An 18,775-nucleotide genomic window follows, 5' to 3' on the forward strand; every position below is an offset into this window, starting at 1 on the left:
TGCATCCAAAGTGTAGACACTCCCAAAAGACAAACCTGGGGTCAACGTAGGAAGGATGCTCTCACAGGGCTGTCTAAGCAGACCTGGGATGTCCTGGATGGGAACTCTTGGACCAGAATGCAGCCTCTTGTCTCTGGTGCAGGGGTACTGGTCAGGCCAGAGGGGACGTAATGGACTAAATGATTTTAAGTCCTGGCAGTCCTAAGATACTTCCATGCACACAGCTGTTGTCAATGACCTCAGCATGGCCCAGTGCTGGCCCGGCCATCCTCACCCAGTCTGTTCAGGACCACGCTAGCCTGGCCTCATCCACACTGAGCAGCTACCACACTTCACAACAAAGCAGCTCTGTCGTTTTCTTCCTCTCAGGAAAGGAGCAGCTAGCACTTTCAGAGATGACAGGATAAAGGCATCCATCAAGGCAGAGAACAAAGAACTGTAGGAGTTAAACCCTGCAGAGAAACCCAACACCTGATTCCAAGGGCATTTCTCATGCCTGCACATCACTCAAGGGGCAGTCCTACATCCCCAGGCCAGACCGGGCAGAGGCTGAAGGCCCGCAGGCTAGGGTCAGAATGGCTAAGGAAACAATCCACAGTTTGTTTAGAAGCAGTGAAGATTGCCCCAAGAATAACATTTACATAAGAAATAGCAGTAACATCACATGTTAAGACTGTTTATTTAAAGAAGAAGCAGCAGCAAAATCTTGTCTGTGATGAGAAGGAAGACTGACCTTCAAAACTGCCTTTTCTTTTCCCAAAACAAAAAACCCACAAATACGCCGCTCACCTCTCCACGGGGTCCCTGAGCATGACGATCAGCTTTGCGTCTGGCTGGAAGGCGTGGATGAAGTCCTGCGTCAGAAAGGGGGGCTCGCCGTCTGTGCCGTTGTCATAGAAGAGCGTCCAGGCATTGTTATCCCACATGGTGGAGGCGCTGGCCTCGCCTGGAAACAGAAGACGCCGCGAGTGAGTGGGGCTGAATTATGGGCTTCCACAGAGCAGCCTCGGAGAAGGCAATGGCGAGCCACTCCAGTACTCTTGCCTAGAAAATCCCATGGATGGAGGAGCCTGGTGGGCTGCAGTCTGTGGGGTCGCTAGGGGTCGGACACGACTGAGCGACTTCACTTTCACTTTTCACTTTCACACATTGGAGAAGGAAATGGCAACCCACTCCAGTGTTCTTGCCTGGAGAATCCCGGGGACGGGGGACCCTGGTGGGCTTCTGTCTATGGGGTCACGCAGAGTCGGACATGACTGAAGTGACGCAGCAGCAGCAGCAGAGCAGCCTGAACTAGGGGCCACACCTGGCTGTGATGCCATCTAAAATAGCTGTGCACGGGTGAGCTGGTCCAGGAAGCGGGCCGACTGAACTCTGGGAAGAGGAAGCTGATGACCGCCCTCTGCCACACTGTCACCCACTCCCCGCAAGTACCTCCATCTGGAGATGAAGGTGATCTGAGCCACACTGAGCATCCCTCTTCCTCCCAGCTCCTCTCTCCAGGATGTGGCAGAAAAACCTCTATGAGCATCTGGCCTCCCAATTTCACGATGTTTAACGCTGCCTACGGCGCACAGCTCCATGGCATTTTAAGGGCCCGCTGAGAATATACTAGATGGTTTCCTTCAAAAGGCATCAGAGGTGAAGAAGGAGTTCGGGCAAGCTGACTCTCATTAGGAAACTGCATGCAATCTGCATCAATCTTCCCTTGAAATCACAAGGGTCAGTCCCTGAGCACACTCGAAGAGGAAGGCTTTGTGGGAAGGCTCATGGGAGCTTGGTCCTGTGTGCCCACCCACCCTGTGGCCTAGCACACAGCTGGCATTCACTCAGTGCTGGCTGGGTGAACAGGAAGCTGGTTCTAGCCCCTATTTGATCATGGTCTGCATGACTGAAGCATGATGAGGTCAGTTAAGCACATTCTAGGCCAGGGGTGAGGCCAACACACAGACCTTTCAGCATTTCTGTCTTGTAGACTTGAACTGGTTCCCTTTTTTTATAAAGAATAGTCCAGATATTCAGAAAGAAAGGCAAATCAATCAATTAATTATACATTCGATTTCCCGACATTATACACAGGACTATATGACACATCTCAAAGTCACTTATTCAGGGAAAATCTGAGCCTGAAGACTAAGCCTCTTTGATCACTGATGAGCACATTACAGCTATGCAGAGAGTTAGCAGGGTCCTATTTATTCTTTTGGATGTGCAATCATGTCCAGGTGAGCATTTCTATTCTGATCTTTCTTTCTATTTTTTTTAAAGAGGTAATATCCTAGAACACAGAAAAAAACAAGCCAATCTGAAGTCCTTTGAAAATTCTACTCATAATGAATAAGAATATTAGGGCAAGGGAAGGACCTAGAACTAAGTTGGCACAAATTTTGTCAGTCTCATAATTGAACTGGTTCTATGCTTGTCCACCTGTCTGTCTGTCCATCTACCCATCCATCCTTCATTCATCTTTCATCCATCATTCACCCATCCTTCATCATGCAGAAAGCTCTGATTTGGTGTCTAAAATGTGCCCAGCCCTGTGCTTGGCACTATAGATAGATGACAGAAACAAGACAATCCCCTTTAATCTCAAATCTTACAACCTAGGGAAAGATCAATAATTCAATAAACAATCAGAGCTTCACTTGAGCACTTTGACAGGGCAGAGCAGGGGGCCTTGAGAGCCCTAAGAGAGGGCAGTGGCCTTTCCACATGTATTGATCCCCAGCCTAGAGAACCCAGCCACTGGAGTCCTTCCTGACTCCAGCCATTAGCCCAGACCACTGAGAAAGGGTCCTCTACGATCCATTGGCCAAGATGAAGAAAAACCAGTATGCTTCTTCCAGGGATCTAACCAGAAGAAGCTGAAGCAGAGTTTCAGGGTTGGGAGGAACCCAGAACTGATCTGGTCCAATAAACCCATTTTACAGATAAGTAGACTGAGTTCAGGAACACAAAAACCAACTTGTCGCATGGCACAGAGCTCACTGGTGGCACAGCCCAGGCTAGATGCCAGCTTTCCATCTACCATAAAACTCAACAAACTCTGCTTCAGGTAAACATCAGAGCATGGATATATTCTTTAGTTTCATTTCTAAATCTAGAAGTAAATAACATGACAAAACCAAACTAAAGCCTTCCTTTTTTTATTCATTAGCTTAGACTCTATTTCCCGACCCTAGGATGTATAGTTTTGTAGCTCTTTCACAAGAACATGAGATTTTCCCAGAGGCATATGGTATGGGTGGTGGTGGCTTAGTCACTAAGTCGTGTCCAACTCTTGCGACCCCCTGGACTGTGGCCTGCCAGGCTCCTCTGCCCATAGGAGTTTCCAGGCAAGAATACTGGAGTGGGTTGCCATTTCCTTCTCCAGGGGATCTTCCTGACACAGGGATCAAACCAGGGTCTCCCACACTGCAGGCAGATTCTTTACCAACTGAGCTACTAGGGAAGCCCACCGCTCTATGGTATGGGAGCCACAGTCAAATATTAGTTAAGATTTGTAATTTGGGTGTTAACTCACGGCTGCAAGAAAACAGCTAGTATCCAGTTCGGACTGAATAAGAGGGTATGCTCTCATCTGGCTTCTAGGACTCGATTTCTTCGAGTTAAAAATAAATAAATCAGAGCTTCAGCATGTAAGTCTGTCCCCTTGGACATGGGACACATAAGTAAACAGCTGTCCTTCAGATGGTTGATTACAATTCTTCTTAGTCACTGATAGTGTAACCAAATTTAGAGAATCAAAATATAATAGATTTAGGAGAATGAAAAAATAGATCGCTGCCTCAGGTAACCAATTTAAGAAAAATATGTGATTCGATTTCTCTCTCTCAGAGGTGTAAGTGGATAAATATCTTTTAAGCTGAATCCAATAGAGAGAGTGAACAGATATGTTTTTTATAAAACATTCTTGTGAATTAAAAATGATTGCTAGTCAAACCACCTCATTTTGAATGTCTAAAGGCATTAGGTTGACAAGACCGAAGCTTTTCCAACAGCAATCAGTCACCCACGAGGCATGAGGGATGTGTCTGTTTCAGGAGAGGCCGCCTCCATCTTCACAGGGTCCCAGGGAGTACAAATGCCACAAGAATTAAACCGATGACTAATCGGTTCATTTTGCATTCGTGATCCCCAGTCCAAACTTACTCAGATGGGCATATCACGAAAAGAAATCCAGCGTGCAAGCTTAACTTTAATAAAAGCAAGAAACGGCAACATTTTTAAAAAGCCATTTCAGGTGCACTTGAGTCTCCACGGCACTAGAGAGTCTACAAAACCTTTTGCTTTATGGAAAATTGCACAAACAATACGAACATTTTACACAGGGGGAGAGGGGTGGGGGGAGTCACCGGGGAAACAGGCACTGAGCAGTTGAGGGCAAATGTCATGCAAATGCTTGCAGGTGCAGTGAAGCCTGGCCTGACCCAGGGCAGGAGCTCCACAGAAGCCATACCGATAATGATTCTATTCATCTTGCTCGGCTCCTTCGCAGCGCTGGCCTGCAGTCCTTGATGAATCTGGTGTGCGGCCAGGTCAAAGAGGTCCAGGTAGTCTTCCACGGGATAGCGGTCCCGCAGCCCATCCCTCAGGCGGACGATCCCTACAAGAACCAGGAAGCAGGGGTTACTGAGGACAAAGCTGCCATGCTGGGCTGGTGGCCTCCAGGGAGTGACCACAAATGGATGGAAAGGTCTGAGGGCCCAGCGGCAGCAGCCAAGGCTTGGCCCCATGAGCTGCAAGAGAGGGAGGGACATCTGCAAACCGGCCGCCCTCTTCTGAGCCATGAGCACTTTGGGTGGTGGAACACACTACCAGTTGGGTGCACAGTAGCCCCTGAAAGGATGGCATGCCTATTCAAGAACTATAATCGGGTCTACCTGGAGGGCCAGAGAGGTTGGGGCTGGTTAACATGGGCACCAGGTGAGGTTCCCCAGGGATGCAGCAGCAATGGCATCAGAATACACACGATGAATCACAAGAAAACACCTCCCATCAGAGGGGCCATATCCTCTGAAGCTCAGACGCATCTTTTTTTTGTCAGGGCTCCCCAGCACCTTCCCGAGGTTCTTTTCCAACAGGAAGTCTATCCATTTCTCCAAACAATAAAGAGAACTGATGGTCCCCGGACAGACACCTGAGTGATTCTGGCGTCAGCCACATGCAGCCTAAATTGTCCCTTGCCTGAGAGGTGGGTAAATTTCCCTTGAAAATGTATTGACAACACACTGCCCCAAAACAAAGCCACTAAGGTTAATGGAAAGTGGAGAGAGAGTATCCACAGGCAAAACAGCAAGAGGTTCAAGGTGATACCGGACACCAGACTCCAGAGGCTGCATGCCCCCATGACTCTCCCCTTGAGCAGTGGGAACCTGGTTTTCACAGGGAAAGACAGTGAGTTCTGTAGGGGAGGGCCCCCTAAAGATAAGCACAGAAACTCTGGCTTCCACAGCTGCCGCTGCCAAACCACAAAAGACATATTTACACTTCTGTTCACTCTGGGAGGAACATCAAAAGGATTAAGTCAAACGTTTGTCAGAAACACACTAAGAGTTGATTTCAACTTAGGCTGTACTAAGAAAAACTTTCAAAATTCCTTTCCAAGCAACCTAGGTCCTTTCCACGGAAACCACCCTCCAGGCTCACCCAGACTTTGCCATTTGTCATCCCTTAGCTCCAGTGACCAAACGTCTCCTGGAAGAAGGGAAAAGGCCGAGGAGAGGAAACAGTGACCCTGGGGGCCGTGGGGGTGGCTTGGGCTGGCTCAGAGCTGGATGGAGCAGAAACCAGCCTGCAGGAGTCATGGGGTAGTGGCTACCATCAACCTCCTGGGAAAGGGGTTCTGTGAGCAGGGTGGCCCAGAATTACCTTCCTGGGGCTTTCATTCTGACCCTCTGAGGCCCAAGGGGCAGGCACGTCAGAGAAGAGGCAGGAAGCAGCTCAGTGACAGTTCAGGTCCAGGGATGCTCCAGCAGGAAGCTGAAACCTGGCCAGACACAGCCGCCTTTCTTTCTCCTGTCTCCCCAGTGCAGGGGTGTGGATGCGGGGGGTCTAGCAGGAACAGCACTGAGCTGCGAGCTGGGAGCGGACAGGCACCAACAAGCATCCACCTGGATGATGCATGTCCCACGGCCCTTCAGGACAAGAAGAGTGCCCATCCGGCACCCTTTTGCTGGCCTTGCACACTGTCGACACTGTATAAATGCTCACCAGGTGATCAGGAGCTGGGTACTCATTCCTGCTGGGTGTCCGCCTGGGGATCTCTAAACCACAGAACTCTCTGATCTCCGCCTCTCAGCGTGTTTTCTCATTTCTCCACCTGCCTCTCTCCTGGAGCCTCCCAGAATGCCCCACTCCGGTCAGTCTCAGGGCTCCCACTCCACCTGACCCCCTGACCCCGGAAGGAGTGACAGGGTGAAGGCGGTTGAAGCACCCTTGCCACGGGGACATGGCGGCACGCACCGAAGCGCTTCCGGGTCCACCAGTGAGGTTCCTTGATGGCAGAGAACTTGACTTCCGGGTGCAGCCGCAGGCGGTCGTAGAGGTCGGTGGTGCCGCACTTGGGCTGCCCGATGATGTAGAAGTGGGGCAGGCAGCGGAGGCGGAAGTGCTTGCCGTGCGCGTGGGACAGGTGGCCCCAGAAAGCCTTGCGCAGCGCGTCGAAGGTGGAGCGGAAGCGCTTGGAGTAGAGGACGTAGGAGTTGGTCAGGTAGGGGTCGGTGGTGTTCCTACCCGTGAACTCCTCGTACCAACAGGGGCTCTTACTGTTGGGAAGAAATTTGTGCGGGATGACGGAAAACATCTGCAACAGAAAGAGACAAAAACGGAGAGACACACTGAGGGGGGAAAACTCACTCTGTGCTCAGTATGATCCTACACTGTGGCTTATTACAACATTCTCATGGGAAGCATTGTTGGATGATGACTAAATACTAACAGTAAACTTGGTAAACAATGACCATGTTTTTCCTAAAACCCCAATAAAAATAAAATATGAAGAGAATGAAAATACAAGTTGCATCAAAATCCATTCTACCATGATTTATCTTACACACACAGAGACTATGTAGTTGTTTATTTAAGTGGCCATTGGAGACAAACATGGTGATTTAGGACAGACTAGAAACAGGACGAGAGTGATCTACAAAAGCAATTTTAACTGCCAGGACCACCTTTCAAGCAAAACATCCCAGAAAGGAATTATTAGGTGTGTGTGTGGGGGGGTTCCTTCAACAGTTTTAGCTGTGCCATTCAATAGAGTTCCCTTGTTGGCATTAACAGCATGGACACAGCCCTCTCAGTGAACCCTCATTCATAAGGCTGTCAAATCACCACTACTGGTCACTTTCTTGCCAAAGGTGATGATAGGAAAGGAAGCAGCCATTCTTGAAAATCAGTCAACAGAGATGAGCATCAGGCTACTCACGTGCAATTCCTGCTTCTTGAGATCTTCTACATCTGGGAGCTGTCTGGTGGTGAACTCAATCCTGGATGTGATGCTATTGATAATTAACTTAATGCTTGGATAGTCCTTCACATATGAAATATTATTTACAGAGGATTGGTGATGATGCTCTTTTGTGTCACTCGGATTTTCTCCCTCCATCAAGCTGGGATTGCTGGGGAAGGCTCCGTAATGGAAAGGTGATGAGATCAGAAGCTCTTGGTGGACCCCAGAAAGGATGTAAGAAGCCATCACCAACGTCATTATTATCAGTCCAAAAACAAGGCTGCATCGCTTCCCCTTCTTGAAGCGCAAAAACCCACCCCAGCTCTCATTCCCATCAGCCCTCACTTCGAGAACAGCCAGCAAGTTCATCTGCTTACCGTCCACTCGAAACACAATTTTGTTTTCTGCTTTGCACACTGGGCACTCCTGGTGACTGTGATGGGAGCCTCCTCGGCAGCTGACCTGCTGTGTCTGTATGTCCTCAGGCGACAATTGGATGCAGCAATTAATGCAGTGCCTCATGATAATGCCCCTGGACTGCTGGCCCATTGAGCCATGGGCGAGCCCCTGAGGAGTCCTGATGCCTGCAAGTTGTGCTGTAAAACTTGAAGGATGGCTCAGTGATCACATAAGATGATCGGAAGGCACAAGCAACAGAAACAAGAATAAAAATGAGCAGGTGCCAAAACACCAGAGGATGAGGGATCACGTTCTTTGGTTTGCCTCCAAAAGATAACACGAATGATGTCCAATTGTCATGTTCTGTAATCCTGGAAAAAGCTACAAGGTCAGGAGAAATTCTTCCTGACCTTCAGGTTTTTCCCATGGCACCAAATGAAGTGGAAGTGTTCTTGCTGGAGAACATGGAAACACCCAAGGGATTAGAAGATCTCATGGCCTCAGTGAGAGATGGACAGGTGCCCCATCCACGCAGAGTCCATGGAGATTTCTTCTTTCACATCCTATGTTCTTTTGAAATGTTTCCTCTTCATTCAGAACAAAATCCTTAAAATGTCAGATTACCTAAATAACAAAGAAAAGAGGTTTTATTACATTAGATGATGACAGCAATCACCCTGGGAACATCTCCTTGGAAGGAGAGAAGTTCCCACTTCTTTTCCGCTTCTCAGTTTCAGCCACGCTGGCTGGGTCATAAGCAAGTTACAGAAAATCATATAGGATGAAGGGAGAGATGTCAGGTCCTTGGTGCTCGGCTTTGGAGTTCAATCTCTGCCACCAAATGTGACCCCAACACCAGCTCCACCAGCACCTCATTAAACACCTCTTATTTCACACAACCCACATATTCTATAATGTCTGTGCCTGGACACAGCTAAGTGACTGGAACCCTTGCTCCCAACTTGGAATCATTCTTAGGTTCATGCACAGTCAGTCACTCTGAATTTGAGGGGTGAATTGAAATAACAACTCTTTTAAATCAACAAAAAAATCCAAGGAGAATAGTTAAGATGGGAACAGTCAGAGAAAATATTTTTTCCCCTCCCAACAGCACTAATAGTCTTTTAACCTAGAACTAACATTTATTATCAGTGTAGGATGCAAAAGTTAATGAAAATTTAGAAACACTGAAATGATTCTCTCCTTCAGTAGAATGTATCATATTAAAAAATTTTTGACTTTAAGTTATTAAGCAATTAAATCCAACATGCAGTACTCCCCCGAGTAACAGAACATTTCAGACCCTGAAACAATTTTTCACTTTCATCATCCTTGGGAAAACATGATTCTTAAAAATCCATTAATAGAAGTCTGCAGTTATAAAATGTATTGTTGCCCAAGTGACACTTCTTTGTAGACATTGTAGAAACAGCAAAAAAGGAGACCTATCTGGTTTCTAGCAGTGGGAGAACGTTGCTAATGAGCTAACCGTGTGACCTCAAGCCAGCAGCATAACCTTTCTGAGCTCTGGTTTCCTCACCAGTAAAATTAGGATGAAGTATCTCCCTTTCAAGTGTGTAACAAGTACTAAGTCAGCTAATGCACGTGAAGAGTTTGCAGCATGCCTGCACATGTTCAGGGTCCCATAAAAGAGAGATAGCATGAATAATAATAGCATCATCAATGACTATTATGCTTTTTCATTGTCAGTGAATGCCAAGAACATCTGAAGTGCAATCAAAGATGGGCAGTCCCATCACCGTCTCTTTCCTTAGCACCTGAGAACCAGCTAACGGTGGCAGACTCACTTCGGCCTCTGCATACACACTCACCCCTCCAACAATCCTTACTGTCCCCAGGGAAGGTAGTGTTAACTAACCCTGCATAAAGCCCCCCTCGTTTTGGCGGAGAGGCCAAGCAATCAGCTCACCAGCAGCAACATCCCCTTCCCTTGGACAGAAAGGCCCATATTTTATCAAAACATGATGACCATGGAATAGCCACGTGGTCTTCCTAAAATGTCTTCCACAAAATGTTCTGCATGGTCGATAGGTCTTCAGGGCTTAAATTACCTGGAGGATGGCCCAAATGACACAGACTTCTTTAGAGCAGGCTTCACCTTTTCACTGTGAATCCATAAGATAGGACTATAATACACAACATTTCCAAAACATAACTGGCCATGGAATTCTAACTAATGTCTCAAGGAAGCAGTTTGAGGAATGGTAGTAAGTGAAGGCTGAGAGAGGGGTCAGAGCAGTTCTGAGAAGCACAGAGGAGAGGGCGCCGTGGGAGCAAACAGCCCGGAACCAGGCCAACATCTCAAGCTCCACCACCCCCTCATCCCTGAGAGTTTTGGGAGGCACTCGGCAGAAACCTCAAGGCCCAGACCTCTGCCTCCAACTTGCTCAACCAGCCCTGAACCATCACTTGCTACCAACAATTCTCCCAAACCAAAGAAACAAAAGGGCAAGCTCCCCTACTCAGAAACCCTGTCACTGAGCCAAGAAAACATTTTTCACATGGCGAAGACAAGGCCAACCGGGGTTAAAATGAGATTCCAGCCAGCATCGCAGGGGGGAGCCAGTTTGCACCCTTCTGTCTCTCTGGCTGCAGGAGGCCTAATTAGATCTTTTCCAAAACATGGTCTTTGAAGCTCCAAGACAAAAATGTACAAAATCTGGACCCACCAGAATGGGCAAAACATTCCTCAACAAGAACAAAGGTTTTCTAAGACAAGCACAATAAATAAATAGACCTGAGTAGTCAGAGAAGCTGACAGTCTCAACAGAGAGACCTGGGACACAGCAGGCCAGAGGATTTGTCCCCTGGGCCAGCTGCACCCTCCAGCCAGACCTCCCACTCCACATTTCACTTCGTAAAATGGGAGCAGAAAACTGGGGAGACAATTCCAGAGGCCTGCAGAGCCTAAACACTCAGATCCAATGTTATCTCCTATAATTCACTCCTTCATCCCTTCCCTCTTTAATTCTCCAGATCCCTCCCAAAGGAGGACTCTCCACTGGGCACCGCTTGAGATGCACTTCCAGGTTTGAAAGTGTCAGTCGCTCAGTTGTGTTCAGCTCCTTGCAACCCCGTGGGCTAGCCCTCCAGGCTCCTCTGTCTGTGAGATTCTCCAGGCAAGAATACGGAGTGGGTTGCCATTTCTTTCTACAGGGGATCTTCCAGACCCAGGGATCGAACCCAGATCTCCTGCATTACAGACAGATTCTTTACCATCTGAGCCACCAGGGAAGCCGCATGACCAGGTTTAGGGGCCTGAAACCAGGACATGATGGGGGGTGATGTCATACCAGAAAGAAATATCTGGTCTTTGCTCTCAGTTCCTGACACAGCACTTCTAAAACCCTTGGAACATCCTGAGTGAGAGGGGTGACAGGGACAATACCTTTTGCCATTTGTAACAAGCCCCTTTCAACCACACCTCAGTTTATGTTAGTGAGGTGACTCTTGGCGGGGGAGAGGGGGCCCAGACAGCTTCAGGATGGGACTGGTAGCAGGAAAAACTCGGAAGCTTGGAGCTCTCAGCCCTGCCTCTCCAGCCTCCAGGGAAGGGGAAGGCGCTGGTGACTGAGTTAATCCCCAATGGCCAATGACTTCCTCACTCGTGCCTACATAATGTTATTGTTGTTCAGTCTCTAAGTCACGTCTGACTCTTTGCAACCCCGTGAGCTTCAGGCCCTTCATAGAAACCCCCTAAATGACAGGATTCCGAGAGCTTTCTGGTCGGAGAGCCCGTGGAGGTGCTGGGAGGATGGTGTATGCAGAGAGGGCCTGGAAGGCCCATGACCCTCCCCCAGGCTCACTCTGCTCATCTCCTTCATTTGGCTGTTCTTGTATTGTCCCCTTTGTAATAGTAATAGTAAGGAAGGGGCTTTTCTGAGTACACGCAGCATTCAACTTAAGGAACTTAGGAAGGACTGTAGGAACCTCTGACCCTGCAGCCATTAGAACAGAAGTCTTGGGTATCCTGTGACTCAGGTCTGAAGCAGGGGCCATCTCAGAGGTGGTGGTGGTGGTGCAACTTAGTCACTAAGTTGCATCTGATTCTTGCAACTCCACGGTCTGTAGCCCGCCAGACTCCTCTGTCCATGGGTTTTCCCACCAAGAATACTGGAGTGGCTTGCCATTTCCTTCCCCAGGGAATCCTCCCGATCCAGAGATCGAACCCGAGTCTCCAGCAGTGCAAGCAGATTCTTTACCGCTGAGCCACCAGGGAAGCTCCAGTCTCAGAGGACTGAGCCCTTAACCCATGAAAGCTGTGCTAATTCCAGGGAGTTACTAGAAGAATTCAACTGAATTGCAGGACACCCAGCTAGTGTCTGGAGAGTTGGAGATTTTGCCAGTGTGGCAAAATCCCCCCAGGGGGTCTCTCTTTGAGAAAAAAAAAAAAAATGTTTATTACATTTACATGTTTTATCGAACCATGTGACCAGCATATAGTATGTAAAATACTTGATTACAAACAACGACCATACGACTAGTGAGTGCATTGCTGTGAACAGGGCCTGGAAGTTTGAGGTTTCCAGACCACCCTCGTCCAAGTGGATGGGACTGCTACAGCAGTGACCATTTTAGGGAGACATTTGGCCCACCTCGAACTCATATTCCACCTGGAGTTAGGGGAATCGCAGGACAATAGACAATTTAAAAAGTCACAAATGAATAACATCATCTCAGATGCTGGAAGAAAACACAAAGAGAGAAAACAATGACACCCTTAGAACAGGGGCTCCCCATGCCGCACCAGGGCCGGATGATGCTTTGTTGCGGGGGCCTGTTCTGTGCACTGTAGGATGTTTAGCAGCATCCCTGGCCTTCATCCCCGGGGAGAACTGCTGCCTTAGAAGAAGGGGAAGTAAAGTGGAGAGGATGACCAGGGAAGACCTAATTCAGGTGGATTCATCTGACTGATGAGAAGGAAGCCAGTCATGTAGGGACCAGGGGAGTAAAGATCCCACAAAGAAGGGAAGCTGGGGAGCAAAGCCATGGGGACCACCAGGAGAGCAGATCTCTGGGTTATGGGGCAGGAAGGAGGTGGGAAACAGATGGGAGAAAAGGCAGGGACCAGACTCTGGAAGGCTGGGATCTGTCCACACACAAAGAGGGAGGCACACTCTGGATTCTTTCAAAAGGATCTTTAAAATACTTATAGCTGGGAACTAACACAACTCGGTGAAGAAAAATCAAATTCATGCAGCTAGACTGAAAGGTAAATGGATTGCTGTTTTTTTTCCTGGGTTGAGATTTTCTATATGCCAAGAACAATCATTCCGAAACCTAAAACTCAGGTTATTCTTTCTTAAGAAATAAGCAGTGGATATCCCCTGCACTTCGCCTGTCTGGAATGTCCCCGTTTTGGTCCCAGTGGACTCGGATTAGCCAGGACCCCTGGCTCTCCCATTCGGGTATTAAACCAGAGTCCGCAGGCATGCATTTCAGTGAGATCGCCCTCCAGCCAGGGCTTAATGCTGTGCCCTGTGTGTGCAGGCTGGAATCGTGGGAACCCAGTACCACTGTAAGAGATCAGATAACCGCACCCAAAATAGAAAGCATTCAATTACCCAGCCTTGGCTAAGATGGCCCCTATTAACCCATGCACCCCGAGCATCATTAGCAAGCCATTTATAACAAAATTGTAATCGAGAGACCCAGATATAGCACTTTAGATTAAGTAATTGAATGCCCCCTCAGTGTTAAGATGGATAAAGGGCATCCAATTTCACCCTAGGAAAACCTTATTAAATAATTGTAGCTATAAGCTGATATCGCAGAAGAAAGATGTACAAAACTTCCAAAGAAATCGGGATGAATTTAAATAAATGGTTTCATTTAGGTAGAACATTTACATCTGCCCTCTGGGAATAGAGAGGGGAAAAAATAGCTAATTACATTCTTTTACTTCAAGGTTTTAAAGAAAAAAAATTGATGGGTCTTAATTAACCTTTACTAAAACACAAAGCCTTCTTCTGATTACTTTGTCTAACTGCTGACATTTCTCTTCGGGCTATGTATATGAAAATACATTTTTTTTTCCCAAGGAATATTAATCAACAAGTGGCAAAAGGAATATTTTTCACATTTAGCTCAAGGATATTCTAAGTCTGTGACTGGGACTGAGAAGAGGGCTAAGGAGAGGGGAGAATTCTGTACAAACAACAGATGCTCAGTCTCAATCTCACACCTGGATCTCATGCCTTTGACCACATCACAATCAGTAAATAGAATAAAGCGACATTCCTCAATTCACGTTGTCGGTCAATAGCACAGTGGGAAGAATACGGTCAGCAGTCATGTGGGCCAGCAGGCTTTAGCTGTGCCCACCTGGTGACCTCGGACAAGTCCCTTAAGTGACCTGGGCCTCTGTCTTCTCAACAGTCCTTGACAGTAACAGATCACATACAGCACTGCAGACTGGGTGCTAGAGCGGGGTTCCCCTGCTTTGTCCTTGAGCCAGCCACTAACCCGCTCTCCTCCTGTTTATTTCCTTTAATCTTAGGGTCTATCTCGTAACACTCATAGAACCCATTTGTGTCCAGCGTGTAGAAGAATGTCCGGTCCATGGTAAGAGCCAAATAAATCTTAGCTACACACACACAGTCCTGGCCCACAGGAAGTATTTGGTAAGTCGCAGTTCACTACTGTTTATGACAGTTTGCCCTTTGGTTCCAGACTATTATTCCTCTCTCTGTTCACCCCCTTCGCCGCATAAATGACTGCAGTTCCTCTAATCAGATTAGTGGAATACCTTTCTCCACCCTTTGACTTGGGTTTGGAAACTGTTTTGGCCAACACAATGAGGCCACAGTGACAGCAGACCAGTCCCAGGCCCAGGCCTCAGACGGGTCGAGCGTGTCCACCCGCCCTCTCTACCTTTACGGGCACTGCGGGAAGAACATGGCAGCTTGGCCAAGAGGAGGCCAAGAGACACGTGAACCAGAGCCACCTGGCTGAGTCCCACCTGGAGTAGCCAATGCCCTGCTGAGCCCCAGCCAATGTCTACAGACACATAATAAGTGGCTGTGTGATAAAAGCTATCCAATACACCCCTCTACAGGTTACAAACAATAGACTTTACTGAGTTAAGCTGATATGACTCTACACTGAAGAGTTTCAAAAAGTATGTTTATCTAAGTGAACAATTCAGGCCAAAGTAAGTCATCACCGACTCAATGGACATGAGTTTGGGTGCACTCCGGGAGCTGGTGATGGACAGGGAGGCCTGGCATGCTACAGTTCATGGGGTCACCAGGAGTCGGACACAACTGAGCAACTGAAGTGAACTGAACTGAATTCATCCAAAGAAGACCCAATGAATCAACTGAATCAATGCTTTTACCCTGAAGAATTCTTTGGCTAACACCAAAAGTAGATATGCCAAAATAATGCTGAAAACCCAGATGGCAGTTGGTCCCAAATCAAGACTAAACTACTGAAATGTCACACACCAGGTTAGTTTCTGATAAAATGTGTATTTACAACAACCACAGCTACTATGTTTTGGTTATCAAATGACTGACCTCATTCTCCCCACTCCCTGATGAAGAAACTTCCCCCTTGCCTATTTTACAGTCACGATAAGTTCTTCCTTGCCTCCTCTTCTTGAGCAAGCCTTTCCTACATCCTGTTCTTCCAGGTCCCTTGCCAGATTTCACCTTTCCCATTGACCGAGACATCTCATCTGTGTTTTGTTTGAGACAGGATTCTCAAACTGACCTGCAGAATCTCCCTGGCTCACTCAAAATGTATGTCACATGCAACACAGGCAGTTTTTTAAGTTATTTTTAAAGCACACTTGACTCTGCATTAAGCTCATCATCAAAATTTTAATTTGTTAATAATGACCACTGCACATGCGAAGTTGTTTGGAGAAGGCAATGGCATCCCACTCCAGTACTCTTGCCTGGAAAATCCCATGGACGGAGGAGCCTGGTGGGCTGCAGTCCATGGGGTCGCTAAGAGTCGAACACAACTGAAGTGACTTAACAGCACATGCTTTACAGTATAGAAAACATATTCTAAACTATTGTTTCATTACATAAAATATATCTACACGAAAGAGACATTTTCTCTGAGATCAAATCTCCACAAATACACAGCCAGCTCCTCCTCTGCATCTAGCCCAGGGAACCAAATGATGTTCAACTTGGTAGAAAGTTGGGATGGAGCAAAAATGTTTTCTGAGCAGTCAGAACAAAGCTTCGCAAGCTTTGGAGTGAGGCAGACCTGCATTTCAATCTGACTCAAGTCTGAGCCAGCTTAATGATCTCGGGTAACTAACTTCACTGTCCTGTGACTTTATTTCCTCATCTGTAAAATGGGAATAAAACTATCTCCACCCAGTATGGATGTGAAGAGGAAGTGAGAGATAATCTATATAAAATGCTTAGCTTAGCAACTGGCACACAGCAAGCCTCAATAAATGATACGTATTCTTTGAGTTATTACAGGAGAGGCCCTTAGGCCTTCTTCATTCCAGGCTACTTGCTTTCAGTGTATATATAGTTCTAGGTACAGGTGTCCAGTTTTCCCATCTGCACCTAATATGAAGTACTGAGTGAGCAGAGGCAGGTGGCAGCTAGAGGCAGGCACACAGATGACAGAATAACAGCCCAGTTTTATAGCCGAAACAGGATATTAAAAAGCAGAGCCGACTGGGATCATTCAGATGCTTCCATAACCCGGGTGAGGAGCCCTGGAGAGCCTGGGATGACTGGAGGTTCGCCCTGGGCAAAGATGAGACCCCTCGGAGTGAGCATCTGTCTCCAACAAGGCAGCGAGCCACAGGGTGTGGCCCTGAGCTGAGATTTCCCAAGGGGTCACCATCCAGACCTGACACTCACCTGGTCAATATCCCTGGACAAGTCCCTGCATCTCTGAGCCTGTGTCTTATACATAAAATACGGAGTCAGGACTACGTCTTTCAGCCCTGACACTCCTGAATGGATGATTTGCAACGAACTCCTCCCTAGGAAAAGGCCATTTTCATTATACTCATATCATAATCAGCTATTATGTCTTCAGGCGGCTAAGAAGCCAACCATTTTGCAGCGAGGACTGAAAAGCTGGTGCAATACTTGCCTAACACCAGGCAAAAAAGCTGGACAGTTAATTCCCAAACACACGACGTGTTCTCTTCTTATTAGTAGTTCCCACTGGGTAGCACATGTTTATCAAGCATCCATGGTGTGCAGAGCACTGTTTGTTGAGGCTACAAGTATGAAAGATGGCCAGTCTACCCCTCTGGAACATCCCAACGAACCCCAGAACAGAGGTTCCAGAAAAACTCCCACACTCAGAATGACAGATTCCCCTTTCGAGGGCAGCCGCAAAGCCCACCAGCCCCTGAGTGTCTGCAGAGCCAAGAGAACCAGCATTAGTTCAGGGGGCTTAAAAAGCACCCCAACAACAGGGCTGCCTCGCTGACCCATGGAATCTCCAGCAGCTGAAGGCAGGAGATCAAACTCTAACATCCTCTGGGATCACTCGCTCTCCCAGAGGGTAACCTGCTCCGACTCCTTCGTGCAACAGCCAGATGTACGGACGACACCGGCCAGACAGCCCCGTCTCTCTGCAAAGCACAGAGCAGCCAGGGGCAGGGTGGATAAGAGGCTGCAAGATGGTCACGCTGCACCACCCCTGAGAATCTCAACAGGCTCGCGATGCTAAAGGTCTTCGTGACACAACCCACAATTTTCTTGTTCTCAAACCAAACTTGGGGAGAAACTATTTCTAAACGCTCATTTTATTATTTCCAGTAGGAATCCGAATCAGTGCTAGATTTAGGTACCTGATTTTCCACTCAAGGCTGCACATTTATGGCGACAGTTTTCTTTTAGGGCAGAACCTACTGGAGACGAGCTTACCAGGGTGCTGTGGGGCCCACCCACCTCCACGGTTCTTGGCGAGAAAGCAAGGGCAATCCTACAATGCACAGCATGTCAAGGAAGCCACGTGGAGTCTGTTTGAAGACACTTGACATTAGAAATGAAATGCCACTCTTTGTGCAGACTGAGATGCGTGCTTCAGAGCATGGGCCCAGTTCAGGGTTTCAAGTGGCTCCAGGGATGATGGAAAGAGAAGGTAACAAATGTTGGTCCAACCCCTGCCATGCAAGGTCCTTTCTTTCTATTTATTTATCTTTGACCGCGCTGGGTCTTGGTTGCTGCATGGGCTTTTCTCTAGTTGTGCTGAGTGGGGGGTGCTCTTTAGTTACGGTGCTCAGGCTCAGTAGCTGCAGCTCCCAGGCTCTAGAGCTCAGGCTCAGTAGCTGCAGTGCAAGGGCTTAGTTGCCCCAAGGCATGTGGGATCTTCCCAGATCAGGTATTGAACCCACATCTCCTGCATTGACAGGCACATTCTTTACCACTGAGCCACCAGGGAAGCCTGCAACCTCCCTTCTTGATGGCAACTCTCTGAGGTCTTCACTGCAACCCCCAAGTTATATACACGAAACTGAGGCACAGCGGGGTTAAAAACATCCCGGGAGCCCCATGTGTAGCCACTGGCAGGACCACAATCCAACCACAGGTGTGTTGGCTGCAAAGCCTATGACCTCTCTCTGCACCTCACCACCACGTAAGGGAGTAACATTAGGGGAAACCTGCCCAGAACTCGAGGCTCAAGGAGTGGCAAGGTCAGCTTTCCTCCAGCACCACCTGCCACCCTGGCTCCCAGGCAAAGAGGTGTGGCTAGGGTCCGGTGACTGCCTGAACCATTGTACTGTCAGCTCCACAAAGGCAGGGCCAGTGATGCTCAACCCTGAAACCAAATCGGCTCAGGTACTGGAGTTCCTTGTACATCAACCATGCCTGGCACAGGGGCGGGCATTTTCTGAAGAGTTTTTAAATGAATGAGCGAAGAAGCAAGCTCTTGGCAGAAATCCAGAGCAAGGCTCTTGCC

General features: G+C 47.9%; 1 protein-coding gene across 8 annotated transcripts in view; it reads right to left on the reverse strand.

The window, feature by feature from the left end:
* The window catches only part of CHST15 (carbohydrate sulfotransferase 15), an 89,696-nt gene that overhangs the window by 38,756 nt on the left and 32,165 nt on the right, over positions 1-18,775 (reverse strand). For all 8 annotated transcript variants that reach the window (XR_016038807.1, XM_055424450.2, XM_088842410.1 and 5 more), the window contains 4 exons: positions 7,430-8,476; positions 6,466-6,805; positions 4,460-4,606; positions 790-946 (listed from right to left, as the gene is read on the reverse strand). Coding sequence is in view for 7 of the 8 variants with exons in the window: in XM_055424450.2 (XP_055280425.1) it covers positions 790-946; positions 4,460-4,606; positions 6,466-6,805; positions 7,430-8,002 (1,217 nt within the window). In the remaining variant the exon portion in view is untranslated. The remainder of the gene's footprint in view (positions 1-789; positions 947-4,459; positions 4,607-6,465; positions 6,806-7,429; positions 8,477-18,775) is intronic.

The sequence above is a fragment of the Moschus berezovskii genome, chromosome 12, assembly GCF_049115385.1.
Source record: "Moschus berezovskii isolate FMDL1 chromosome 12, NW_MosBer_1.0, whole genome shotgun sequence".
In the NCBI taxonomy this organism is placed as follows: domain Eukaryota; kingdom Metazoa; phylum Chordata; class Mammalia; order Artiodactyla; family Moschidae; genus Moschus; species Moschus berezovskii.